This window comes from Solanum lycopersicum, chromosome 2, assembly GCF_036512215.1.
Source record: "Solanum lycopersicum chromosome 2, SLM_r2.1".
NCBI classification, from domain to species: Eukaryota; Viridiplantae; Streptophyta; class Magnoliopsida; order Solanales; family Solanaceae; genus Solanum; species Solanum lycopersicum.
The window spans coordinates 51266394-51281094 of record NC_090801.1 but is presented as its reverse complement, the minus strand read 5'-3'; the positions used below and the strand labels follow the sequence as shown (position 1 = coordinate 51281094).

The 14701-nt window shown below is 30.2% G+C and overlaps 1 protein-coding gene across 2 annotated transcripts; it reads right to left on the bottom strand.

Annotated features, from left to right (window-relative positions):
- Window positions 1-919: 919 nt before the first annotated feature.
- On the bottom strand, window positions 920-10048 carry LOC101259211 (bet1-like protein At4g14600). 2 transcript variants are annotated; one of them, XM_004233451.5, is made up of 6 exons: window positions 9698-10048; window positions 9382-9460; window positions 8456-8554; window positions 8127-8250; window positions 2349-2405; window positions 920-1519 (listed from the first exon to the last, which is right to left on the bottom strand). In XM_004233451.5, exons 3-6 carry the CDS (start codon window positions 8512-8514, stop codon window positions 1358-1360), a joined length of 402 nt encoding a protein of 133 aa, XP_004233499.2. In that variant the 5' UTR covers window positions 8515-8554; window positions 9382-9460; window positions 9698-10048; the 3' UTR covers window positions 920-1357. The 2 variants fall into 2 exon arrangements, with proteins under 2 accessions (XP_004233499.2, XP_069149482.1); XM_069293381.1 differs by having other exon boundaries at window positions 8456-8570; window positions 9698-9852.
- Between the last annotated feature and the right edge of the window lie 4653 nt (window positions 10049-14701).

Sequence of the window (14701 nt, the reverse complement as noted above, 5' to 3'; positions counted from 1 at the left end):
TTATAGTACTGTTCGAGGAGTCGATAAGCTAATTCCTGTATATTTGTCAGGTTGTCCACCTAAATCGGAAGCGATTATATATACTATAACAAAGAATAAATATAGTGATAATATTCTTCATTGCCGTAGTAAATAGGAGAGAAAATAGAATTTAATTCTTCGTTTTTACAAAAACTTTACAAAAAAAATAGGAGTAAGCTTGTAACATGTTCACTTAAAAAAATCCCTTTGTAGCCAATCATTTATTTTTAAAAAAAAATTGATAAGCTTAACACAAAAGCAAAAAAATAAATAATAGTAACTTGATCCCTGGTATCTACCATTATACCCACAATGATCGGTCATACTATTGTTATCCATAATGAAAAAGAGCATTGCCTATTTATATAACGAATAGTATGGTAGGCCACAAATTGGGAGAATTTGCACCTACATTAAATTTTAGAGAACATGCAAAAAGCGATAACAGATCTCGTCGTTAATATTAATAAAAAAATCTAGATGCTTATGATTTAGTAGTAGGAGACAAACCTTATGCTAATGGTACGATCCCTCCGTCACCCCAGAATGAAAGGAATGATGTCGTAGTTCTTGGTCTGTGAAGATGTTGTTAGGTGCTCCATTTTATTTTTCCATTGAAGCCGAACCTAAACCTGTGCTCAAGAGATAGTTGTCCTTGCACTGATAAGGGATGTAAACGAAAGAACTAACAATTTTTTTTATTGTCTTTATAATATTCATATTGATTTTTATCATGTTTCTTTTATCCATAAATTCTCAAAATTCATAAAGAAAAAACGGAATGAATAAACTCGAATTATTATAATTGATATGTTGAAGATGGAATAAAAGTAAAACACATTTCAATGTAAGTTATTCACATGTGATCTTCAAAAACCGGTTAAAGATGTAAAAGAAGTTCAAATAAACAGTATAGCAAATTTATTAACTAAAGGCATTGTCAAACCCAACATTTGAGAAACTGATATACAATATCCAAATGTGTCAATTGTCATCTACGGAATATTAAATGACGTTTTTATCAGAGAAGTAAAATTCTACTTAAGAGAGATTTTGTCTCACTGAGTTCATCTATAGAGATTTTTAACAAGGTCGCAAACAATGTATATTACAAGATATGATATTTCTTCTTTCACCGGGATTTTTTGTCCCACAGTGCTTCTACATATTAGGAAACTTTACATAAAGACTAAATATTCGGAGTTTCTAAAGCTGCACTCTTACTCCACAATCACTAAAAACCTGCCAAGCATATGTTTGACGGTTTGAATAGATTGCGTCTTCATCAGATCTTTGTCAGGAAACAGCAAACCAGCATAGAAAGATAGGGTTGCCCTTATCTCCTTGAGAACTTGGCCAACCAATATATCACAAAGAAGCAAAATAGTGCAAAAAGAACCACATGCATCACATGGTTAGATCCTTCCCGGATGATACTCCTGTTCAACCGTCTCATGTTGTTCTTTACTCCTGCTTGAGCTTTGATCAACGTCATTTGCTGTGATAAAAGGGAAGTCGTGAGTATTAAGAAAATGGAGAAGTCGTGTAACTTTAAAAGTAAGAATGATCCCATAACAATAAAAAAAGTATACATTGTGAATAACCCAGACAGGCTCACCAATCAACACGTTGATAAAACAATGACAAGTTAACTCTAGGAAGATTAATAGTTCTAAATTCTAACGGCTTGAAGCAATCTAAAGTATCTTCTTTAATTCAGTTATACAAGAATGGATAGCTCTTAGAAATACATCATTCAGATTAAGCATTAATGTTTATTTTCCAATATCTCTGCACACATTATCCTCAAGAACAAAGGAAAAATGCAATCAAGTTTGGGCTTATCATAGTCAATTGATGGAGATCTGACAAGGAGTCAAGGACATATATCTTCAAAGAACATGAGAAAGCACAGAGAAAACGAAAGCATTCAGGCAGACTTGCATGGTAATCCCTAAGAAAAGGCAAAGGAAGGTAACAAGTACACTGTCATTTCCAAAAGATATATACAGTAATAACAATTGCAATTTCCAGATTATAGAGGAAGAGGAATAAAAGACAGAGGATCGTGGGAGCTGTAAATACAAGTTAGCAATTGGAAACTTTTACTCATTTATTAGATTAAATATGATTCATTTTCCCATATCTCCTAACTTATTGGCGCATGTTAGATAGTTATCCATTAATATATAGGAAAATAAATATCAGTAAAGCTCAAATATACAAATTTAATTGTCAAAGCAAATGAAATATACGGAAAAAAGACAAAAAAGGGTCTCAAAGGATGTCATACATGCGGGAAAAGGGAGAACAAGTTCATGACATACCAGTTGGTTAATAAAATCATTCTGATACTTTGCTTCCGACTCAATTTCTTGTGCTACCTGCAACATGAAATATTTTTAAGTACTAGCAAAAGGGTAAGTAAGAATAGAAATCTGAAACCGTGACAAATATGATATAACAAGTAGGGCCAACAAATGAGAGAATAGAGGTTGGAAAAGATGCATCGAATAATGTGACATTCGGGATAAAGATCTTCCTGAACTCCGACGACAGGACTTTCACCACAAGCAATGTTCAATTAGAAATATAAAACTTTAGTCCTGTTTCTGATGCATAAGGAAGCCAACAACCAGTGATTATCAGCTCAAAAAGTGATCCTTCTTAATACCTCAACATTGGGAATCGCAACCGTGAAAACATACGTTGGATCCATCTTGAACTGGAGACATAAGGATCAAAGCACTTGCCATATCTTTTTGGTACCATTTGCAGCTCTTTATTATTAGTGTGGTCCAGATATCAATGTACATACTAGATAGCAAAGAGATGAAGAGGAATAGGTTGGCAGTGGACTAAACAAATGGACAGTTGTATTACATCAATGCAGAAGTAGAAGATTTAACCCCAAGCTGAGCCCAAGTTCAGAAATCAGTATTCTTTTGGGCAAGTTGATTTAAACCAGAAAAGGGATTTCGTCTTGCGATTACTGGTCCATATATATATATATATATATATATAATGGAATAATAATTAGTAAAAAGAAAATGAAACTATGTAAGAACTACATAAATTTTTTAGGAATTACATTAGGAGAAGAAAAAATTAAACTACAACCTCATATAGAAAAAAAAGCCCTAGATATGCCAAATAAATTAAATAGTTTAAAAGACCTACAAAAAATTTTAGGAATAATAAACTACGCTAAACCATTTATTAAAAATTTATGAAAACTTGCAGGACCATTATATTCTAAGACATGATGCAAAGGACAAAGAAATTTTAATATAGAAGATAATTAATATAGTCCTAATAAAGAAGAAAGAATATGCGCCTACCAAAGCGGAAAATATAAAGAAAAAAAGAAATAAAGCTAGTATAGACATTGAAATCCTAACTGTAATATATGGCCTGAATAGTTTTAGAATATACATTTTAAACAAACCAGAACTATTAGTAAGAACAGACTGTGAGGCCATAGTAAAATTTCATCAGAAAATTAATGATAAAAGCAGTAGTAGAAGACGATGGTTAAATTTTTTAGATACTATATATATTTATCAATCAATAGTATTTGAGCATATAAAAGAAAATGATAATCGTATAACTGATCAATTAAGTGGATTGCTAATAAAAGTTTAAATTTTACAGAATGAGACCAAAACTACCAGACAAGGGTAAAAGAGTTCAACCTTCAACCCTAGATTACGCAGACTCTTATAAACAGAAAATGTTATCAAATTTACATTTTAGACCTATAAACAGAATTGACGATGTCAAAATAAAAAGACTACAGTTTGGACAACAAAACTTAATAGCATATGAACCGTCTAACTGGACATTCATTTAGACATTTGCCTAATTGCCAACTAGATAAACAACAAACATGCCTCATAGATAATATATGGATAACACATAATAAAAAAGACACTAAATATGTAATTGTTGTTTTAAATGCTTTGGGATATTATTTTACTAACAAAAATAAATTTAAATATTATGTGGTAATTCATGGCAAAACAAACGGTGTTTTTCAGACATGGATAGAAGTTTTAGACTTTATTAAAGGTTTTCAAAAATCTTTTTTTAAAGGTTTTAACGAATTTACAGAAGCTTTAGACTATGCTAGAGAGATATTAGGACCAAAATTACTATATTTCTCCAGCCCTCAGACAAAACTCCAAAATACAGCATTCAAAAAGACACAGACAAAGTAATATTCTGCGATCATTGCTCATCTATGACTGAAGCATTTAAAAGACTAAACCTCAAAAACGAAGCTTTAATGCAATAAAATGCCAAGTTCAGGGAAAAACTTCAAAAAATGGAAAGCAAATGCTAGACTACACAAGATGTACAAACTCAGACAGAAATACATGATTTTCCATCCCTAATAAAAATGGATGAAATGGGTGTGCATTCCCCACTGAATGTTAAGAAATCCACTGTATCGGATGAAGATACAGCTAGTCCGGTTCAAACGGTAGCCGGTAAAGACTTATCAAATCCGTTTATGGCCATCACTTTGCCAAAAAGTGAAAATGAAGAAAGTTCATCTTCATCCCAGAATAGACGAAGACTACCACTCTCTTTCACCCCAGACACTGTGACAGAAAACTAAAAGAAAACCCAAAAAACTAAAGACATAGAATTTCTCATTACCGAGACAGTAGAAAAATTACTCAAACAAAAACAGAAACAAGATAAACATTATAATTAGAGACCCAAGCCCAATTCCAAGCCAGAGAAGAAGTCGAGATAACTCACAAGATTTCTTAGAAACAATGCAATTCTATGTCTTTAGTTTTCTGAGTTATCTAGACTACTTCTCTGGCTTCGAATTGGGCTTGGGTCTTTAATTATATGTTTATCTTGTTCCTGCTTTTGTTTAAGTAATTTTCCTACTGTCTTGGTAATGAAAAAATTCTTTGCCTTTAGTTTTTTGGGTTTTTTTTAGTTTTCTATCACAGTGTCTGGGTGAAAGAGAGTGGTAGTCTTTGTCTATTCTGGGAAGAAGATTAACTTTCTTCATTTTCACTTTTTGGCAAAATGACAGCCATACACGGATTTGATAAGTCTTTACCGGCTACCGTTTGAACCGGAATAGCTGTATCTTCATCCGATACAGTGGATTTCTTAACATTCAGTAGGGAATGCACATCCATCTCATCCATTTTTATTAGGGATAGAAAACCCTGTATTTTTGTCTGAGTTTGTACATCTTGTGTAGTCTGGCCTTTGCTTTCCATTTTTCGAAGTTTTTCCCTGAACTTGGCATTTTATTGCATTAAAGCTTCGTTTTTGAGGTTTTGCCTTTTAAATGCTTCAATCATAGATGAGCAATGGTCGCAGAATATTACTTTGTCTGTGTCTTTTTGGATGTTGTATTTTGGAGTTTTATCTGGGTTTTGTCTGAGGGCTAGAGAAATATAGTAATTTGGTCCTAATATCCCTCTAGCATAGACTAAAGCTTCTGTAAATTCATTAAAACCTTTAAAAAAAGATTTTTGAAAACCTTTTATAGAGTCTAAAACTTCTATCCATGTCTAGAAAACACCGTTTGTTTTGCCATTATTACAACATAATATTTAGATTTATCTTCTTTATTTTTGTTAGTAAAATAATATTCGAAAACATTAACAGCAATTGCATATTTAGTGTCTTTTTTATTATGTGTTATCCATATATTATCTATGAGGCATGTTTGCGGTTTATCTAGTTGGCAATTAGGCAAATGTCTGAATGTCTAGTTAGACGGTTCATATGCTATTAAGTTTTGTTGTCCAAACTGTAGTCTTTGTAAGAGTCTGCGTACTCTAGGGTTGAAGGTTGAACTCTTTTACCCTTGTTTGGTAGTAATGGTCTCATTTTGTAAAATTTAAATTTTTATTAGCAATCTACTTAATTGATTAGCTATATGATTATCATTTCCTTTTATATGCTCAAATACTATAGATTGATAAATAGATATAGTAACCATCGTCTTCTACTACTGCTTTTCTCCTTAATTTCTCATGAAATTTTACTATGGTCTCACAGTCTGTCCTTACTAATAAATCTAGTTCGTTTAAAATGTATATTCTAAAACTTTTCAAGCCATATATTACAGTTAGGATTTCAATGTCTATACTAGCTTTATTTCTTTTTTCTTTATATTTTCCGCTTTGGTAGGCGCATATTCTTTCTTTTTTATTAAGACTATATTTATGCGGTCTAGCTTTTAATATTGCCCCCATCCTTCTGAACTACCATCTGTTTCAATGATTAAATAATCTGATTTTAAAGGCATATTAAGATCAGGAATATTTTTTATTTTGTCTTTTATTTTTTGCACTAATTTTATATCTTCGATATTAAAAATTTTCTGTCCTTTGCATCCTGTCTTAGAATATAATGGTCTTGCAAGTTTATCTAAATGTTTAATAAATGGTCTAGCGTAGTTTATTATTCCTAAAAAATTTTGTAGGTCTTTTAAACTATTTGAATATATATATATATATATATCAAAGGCGCGCTTAAGCCATGAAGTGAGGCTCAAAACGTGTTGAGCGTTTCACCTCGCTTCATGTGCGCTTCAATGCCACCATCAAGGTTCTAAGACAAACTTTTCCTTGCCAATGAGCCTCTTATGAAGAATTGACACTAAACAACTGACAATTCACTTTTTAATTTAAAATATTCATTTTCATTTGTCATATATTTGCCACCATCAAGGTTCTAAGACAAATTTTTCCTTGCCAATGAGCCTCTTATGAAGAATTGACACTAAACAACTGACAATTCACTTTATAATTTAAAATATTCAATTTCATTTGTCATATATTTGTCATTCATGTTTATAATTATTAGTCTTGGACTAAACATATATATATTTTCTTTCTCCCTTTGCGCCTTTTTCCATTAAAGCCCACGCTTTATTTGCTCTTTGCGCTTAAAGCCCGCACAGACCTTAAAGATTTTTTGCTCTTTTCACCTTTGATAACTATATATATATATATATATATATGTATATATATGTATGTATATATATATTTATATGTATGTATATATATATTTATGTATATATATATATACACATACATAGATATAGAACATCGACATCTGGACACCAACTTTCAGATTTCACAGGGATGGATTTAGAACCTAGACATATGCGGTGATATCTCTCTAGCATCCAACTCAAAGACCGGACTGAAGTATGTCAGCATGATAGAACATCATAATAGGCCCATACCAAAAATGAAGGTAGACATAACTGACCAGAAATAAGGCAGTACTTGCTTAATATCCAGTCAAACTTCATATCTTTTTAATCTAGCAATTGATTCAATTGAAACCAACGAACAAAAAAAGCACTTAAACACATGCTTTTGAGTTCTAATGCAATGCGCTTTTATGCAAAGAATACCTCTGGGGAACCAGAATATCTTGACAGTTCAGCGTTGTCCAATGGTCTTAACCAGCGAAAATGTAAAAATTAACAAGTGAATTAACATTTTTCTAATCCATTACGATTTGATCAATTAAAGGTAACACAATAAATCTTTGTTTCCATTCCCCACTCTCCATCAGTTGCTTAGCCAGTTAAAAGAGAACCCTCCACATACCATCAACATTTAGATCATTACACAAAAGAAGTGTATTGGTATTAAAACATCTTTTTTTGTTTTGTCAAACCCCATCTTCTATATAATTTCAAGATTCCATTTTAGAAAATCAAATGGAAGACAAATTTAAGGCGTCTTGCTTCGTTAACAACTAAGTATTCTGCGTCTTTAGATATAAATGAATCAAAATGAAGCACTAAATTTCATTGTGATAGTATCAATCTTTAATATCATGAGGAAAAATAACTTCTATTTGCCCGTGGGAGAGACTTAAGCTATCTCAAAGAAGACCGTAAGCTTCATATTGGTTTTCTAATAAATATTATCCAGCGCTCTAATGAATAACAGATCACCTTGTCTAAAATGGATCCATGACATAGCACGTCACTGAATTTGATGTGTACACAAATCCTTAAAAAGCCAGCAATTATGCAAAAGCTTTTTTCCAACTTAATCAAAATAGAAAACCAAAACAAGGTGGTTACAAAAACATACATTTTTGAGCTGTTTTACTTGCTTGCGAAGACCTGTGATCTCATCATCCAGGTCTCCGTGCATGGGATCAATTCGCAACTGTATTTCATCTGAACCACCTACTGCCCTTGTACTCAATCCATCTCTAATAAATCCAACACATAAAACATCTTAATTTCTCAAAAATAAACAAAAAAAATTAGAAAAAAAAAAGGTGTAGATCGGTTAATTTTCTGCAAATTAGATTGATACTTCCGGTAATTTTCTATTACAAAACTCATTTTGTGAAAGCAATTAGAACCATAACGAATTGAAATTTAGAAGATGATGATATTTTATTCGGTAAATACCTGGATCTGTGGGAAGCAGCACCGTAGAAATCACCACCTCTATGAGAGCTAGAAGCCATTGGAAGAAGGAACAGATGAGATTGAAGCCACGTCGAAACCCTAGATTTAAGAAAAACTACAAAGTATCAATATAAGGATTGAGAACACAACACATTGAAAAGTGGTTCTGTGCAGCCAAAGATCGTCCAATATTACCGGAACAACATTTTCTATTAAGTGTAAGGAAAATATCTGGGAGTTCCCTTTTTTACTTAGTGTAAGATGACTAGAGAGTGCATCCAGTTTAGAGAACCTTTAATTATAGACAAGGAGCATAGGCACAAGTTTCATATTCAGAACCGCTGTGACTAAAAAAACAAAATCACTTGCTTCAAAATCTACTACTAAGTAAGAAACCAAACCAATACATTCTAAAAGGTAGATACGAATTTCTTGCTCAACACGTCTTTTGAAATCTAAGGAAAGTAAGGCATTTGAGTTCTATTCTTTATGATAAATGGTGTATGAGCATGTAGTACTAACTGATGTCGAAATTAACACATATTTACCAATCTGAATTTAAAGAAAATAAGGAAAGACAACAGGAAGTAAAAGAGGAAGAAAAGATTACTGGAAGAGAACATCATGTTTTACACACAAAATCTTATGACTGTCGAACAAACAAAACTAATTCGTGATTTTGGACAAACAGAAAGAAGTCTAAGAGACAGCCTTAAGATTACTTAAGAAGATCCACTTGTATTTTTACTCATACAGAAGCTAAGCAAAGCCTTATAACAAAGATTGAATCACCAATGCCGAAATTAAACAGGAAGCAGAACTAAGCAATACCAAAGACCACATAGAACTGGAAAAAAAAGGGGATTACCAAATGATAAAATTTGAACTATTCTAATACTGAAAAAACAAAAGGGGAAGAATGTTACCTTTCTCGGGGGCAACCAACTAAAGCGAGGGAGAGATGAAGATGCTTCGAATCTCACAGTAGAGTCAGCAGAAATGGCACTTGAATGAAAAGAGAAAATGATTAGTCTCGTGGATAAAATAATATGCTTAGCAGAGTGAGTCAATATCCCAAATGTCTAGGGTTTGAGATTTGCATCCATGTAGGAATTCATGTGGATATGCAATTCATGTTTCAATTCAACAAATTCTAGAAGAACCTTGAAATCCAGATGTATTCGTCCTTGTGATCGTACTAAAATTGAAAGAAAAGGAGGAAAATAAGATAGGCGAGATTACCATTTGGAACTCGTGCTTGAGGGAGACGACAAGCTGATGGATTCGGCGAACAATGGTGGTACGATGCGATATTTTCTCGAATCCTTTACCGATTTGGCCGGCGTCGAGTTGCTAAGAGAGAGGTTATTAGGGTTTGTGTTTGAAGGAAGATGATTGCCGATTGGGATTGGGATTTGGGATTAACGAGGGAGTTGGATCGGCTCTCAATTAGGCTAGCCGGGTCTTGGTCCGGGTAAATCCGAAGAAATGGGTTGGTTTGGGGTTAATAAAGATGGCACTTTGTTTTCGATTATAACCAAAATAAAATGTTTAAAATGTAGCTACATTAGAACAATTTGTAATTTGATGCTTAATCAAAATCCATTATTTTTTCCTTAGAATAAGACCAACTCGAAGTAATACTCATATAAATTAACTTCTCTATTAATCAACTAAGTTTTTAGCTTAACAAGCTAAAATATTTATTCGTTGGAATACGGATTATTTATAATAATTAAATATCATAATATATATATATGACCCTTGACTTCGCTACAAATTATAACTTCAACCTTTAACTTTGTTAGTGCACAGGTAGACAACTTAATTATCCAAAACTTAAACAAAAACACTCAGATCCTAACCTGGCAAAATGTGTAAAATACACCCAAATTAAGTTCGTTGGATGTAAAAATTGAAGAACAACCATAAAAAATATTGAAAAGACAATTAAATTATTATTATAAATATATATTACTGTCTTTCTAATTTTTTCAACAATTTCTCCCTCTTTTTTGCATTATTTGTTGTTCATTGCAAAATGCAACAAAGTGCAAGTGCATTAATTGTTATTTTGTTATTATGAAAAAAAGGATAATGCACAAGTACCTTATCAATCTATATTCAAAATCTCAGAGACACACTTATGCTATACTAAGGTCCTCCTAGTACCCCGCCCTGAACTTATTTTATTAATAATTTTCTATCCTTTTTCGGCCTATGTGGCATTATCTTGTGGGTCCAACGTTGGTTTTTTTTTCTTTCAAGCTAGTGCCACGTAGGCCGAAATGGGGGTAGAAAATTACTTGTAAAGTAAGTTAGGAGGGTAATAGGACCTTAGTATAGTATAAGTGTGTATCTAAAAATTCGAACATAGGTTGAGGGGGTAATTGTGCATTTTTTCAGGAAAAAAACTATAAAAAAGTTTCTTTTTTTTGGGCAAGATGGAGTGAGTAAATACTTGTAAAAGTTAAATGCACTGAAGATTCTCAATCAACGACTTCAATTCACACTTAAGGACTCCTTACATTTTGATTAGGTTTTTGATTACTACTCGAATTTGACAAAAATCTTTGAAATATTTATTCAGATAATTTATCAAACACTTTAAATGTACCATTTTACTTAATAATTTTTAGCACTGTTTGTTTATTTTTTTGCCTCCATAAATTTATAATTATAATTTGCTACTCAGTATGACAATTACAATACACAAAAATATGTGTCTTTTCATTAAAAATTTAACAATTTAAAGCACAAAAACACTTCAAACTAATGAAAAGAAGGGTGAAGGTCATTGATTCTCATGTCTTCGTGGAATAATTTGCAAAAAAAACATTAGTTTTCTCTAGTGATTCTCATATTGGCTTGAATACCTGACCAACAATATGCAAATTCTTATTTGTAAAGTGCTAAACCTTGATATCTTCACCAAATTGGGAAAGAAATCAAATTTTTGTTTGATTAGAATATTAGGCGCATGAATTTTAGAAATTTTTTATTTGGGATTTTTTTTTTAAAAAAAAAGGTGAAGAGCTAATTGTTTTCCCTAAAAATGAATTTGTTTTCGCTTTCACCTTATTATATATTATAATTTATTTTGTTATTTTTAAAATCTAGGTGTATTTATTTTAGTTAGTTGACCAACTAGATAGTTCACTTATCCACGCTAAAACATTTGTATATCATGCGTTTTGTGTGAAATATTTTTAAAAAAAAATTGGTTTAAATTTGAGTAATCAAAGTTATAATTTGAAATTAAGTAAGAGGTCTTATTTATATATTATGCCTAATTAAATTAACAGTTAAAATTTCGTACTCGATTAAAATACTGTAAATTGATTTTTAAATTAAAGTAGACATGATTAATATTTAAATTTTTTATATGTAGGATTATATAAAACATGTATTAGTATATCTTTCAAACGAAATGACAAACTAGCATCAAAATAACGAAGAAAATATTGTGACATTTATAAATAATTATTTCACTCTATTTGAAATTTAAGAAAATTAATTATATAATATACACTGTAATTTGTTTCTATGCTTTGATCATTGATTATTTTTTCTTTACTTTTGAAATTAATTCATATTTCCGTATTGATTATGATTTTTAAAAAAAATTAAATATTGTCAAGTGTTTAACTTATTGCAAAAAGTGATGATGTTATACTTTTTTTTAGCAATTGCACATTATTTATTGGGAAATTTGATTAAGTACATATTTGGATAAAATATATTGTGATGATCATACATTCTTTTTCACTTTGAAAGATAAATTTGAACGTTATTACGATTGCTAATTAATTTAACAATATAGGTATAATGATGCTATAAATAAAATTAGTTATGCCTTTACAGGTCCAAAATTTGAACCCATTGAAACAAGCTCCAATGCAACAGAATGTTGTAGACGAACAAGAAAATGAATTGCGAGTATTAGTGGAAGAGATGCAAGAGACACTAAGGCCTCATTTGTTGATATTTAATGGAGGTCTAAATCTTAATTATTCAGATTCAATTCATTAAGTACGTTTAATTTTTAGGTTTGAATCTGAATCATCAGTTCATTTGTTTTATTTTTTAAAAAAACTCTTAATGGGTTTGAAGAGGTCTGATGAATCAAATCTGTATAAGACTCTTAACAATATTCAGACTAATTTGATAAGTTATCAAATAATAAATTATAACTTCTCTGATTTGGGCATGCCTTTTTTTCTCACTTTTATCAAGCAAATACTATTTTTTTCCCCAACTGGTAAGTTTTCATAAATTCTTTCAAATATTTTTTTATATTAAAAATTTTCTTTTATTGATGTGTGTCAAGAACACTGGTTGCAATAATATTTTTAGTGTATTGTTAATCATCAAGATTTTTGAATGAAAAAATAGTACTCCAAATCATTATTACTAAAACTTTTTTTTTAATCAAAAGTGATATATTTTGTTGAAATGGAAATTTTATAATATTTTATTAATATAATGTTTAATTTCACTTCTGCATTCAGATTCAGATACTGAAAACAAACAATATTAATTCAGATGTGTATTCAAATCAAAACACCCATATATTAATGCAAATCTTAATATTCAAATGTGTATTTAGATTTAGACTCTTAATCTCAATGGAAACAAAAGAGGCCTTAGTGTATGCTCATCTGTAAAATGGCTATTTTAAGTCATATATGTTGCTACATTCGTTCGCAATTAATTGTCATACTTTTTATTTTAGAGTTAAACTATTAAAATTTTTACTGAAATTTTATGATATATCTTTTTATCATATGATATGTAAAAAATTGCGATGTATAATACTTTTTATATATTTTTTAAATATTTAAATTTTTAATTTACAATATCAAATTAATGTAATTTAATATAATTTTTAAAAATTAATTAAATTAACTTTTAAAAATATAATATAATAAATAAAAATAAACGGAGAAAGTAACAATAATTCTCTGAAGATTGTTATTATTGAAACAAAATAATTAAAACTAATGTTGACTCTTATAACAAATATTGACTATTAGGTGGAACTTTAATGGGATAGTAATACCTAAAACTTACAAATTTTTATTGCATTAATTATTGTAATATGTTCGACTTAAGTTTTTGAAAAGTAAATACACGCGGTCCAATAGAAAAAAGAAACTGTGAAACAATTTTAAAGCATTTAAATAAGATTAATATTTCATCAATATTAATTTATTTAGCCTACTTTTTTTTATGCTCTATTAAAAAAATAAGAGAAAGTTGTATATAATAGCACACTATTAATTTAAATTAAATTTTATAGATGTACTTTTTTTTAATTGTACATATAGCAAATTATATGTATTTTCATCGATCTCCTAGGTGGAATTTCGCTCGCCACTCTCGTTTGGTGGCAGTCTTGCTCACCTCTCTTACTTTTTATACAAACACAAATGTATCAAATGCATTTGTATTTGTATAAAACGAGAGGAATTTGTACAAATACATATATTTTCATTTTCCTTTCACCCCTCTCCTAGATCTCACTCACCACTCTCCCTGATCTCGCTTGCCACCCTCGCCTCTCTCGCTTATACAAATAGAAATAAAATGTATAAATTGTAATTCTGTTTGTATAAAGCGGGAGAAAATTATATATACACATGCAAATACATATATTTTTGTCTTATACACTTATAATTATACAATAAAAATACTCCTCTACCAATCTCTTTTGCCTTTCTTTTTTTTCTCATTTTATACAAATTCAAATTGTATATACTTTCTCTTTCTCGTTTTATACAATTTGATTCAATTGTACAATTCTCGGCCAAGTCTCTTTTGCTTTTTTCTCTTTCTCATTTTATACAAATTCAAACTGTATATAATTGTCCTATACACTTATGATATACAATACAAATATTTTTTTTTGACCAAGTCTCTTTTGCCTTTTTCTCTTTCTCATTTTATATAAATTCATTATATATAATTTATCTATTTCTCGTTTTATACAATTTATTTTATACAATTCGCATCCAATGTATATGATAGCGAATTATACATATATATGTTTACTATGGAGCACAATTATACAAACTTTGCTATAGTATACAAATATAAAATTTGTGTTTGCTATATGTGTAAGTTGACCAAAAAATAATTATTTTCATTAGTAACTCTTTAAATTTTAAAAGTAGCATAATTTATTATGATTAACAACATACGTAATTCAATTTAAAAAATAAAACCACCAATTTCTACACCCAG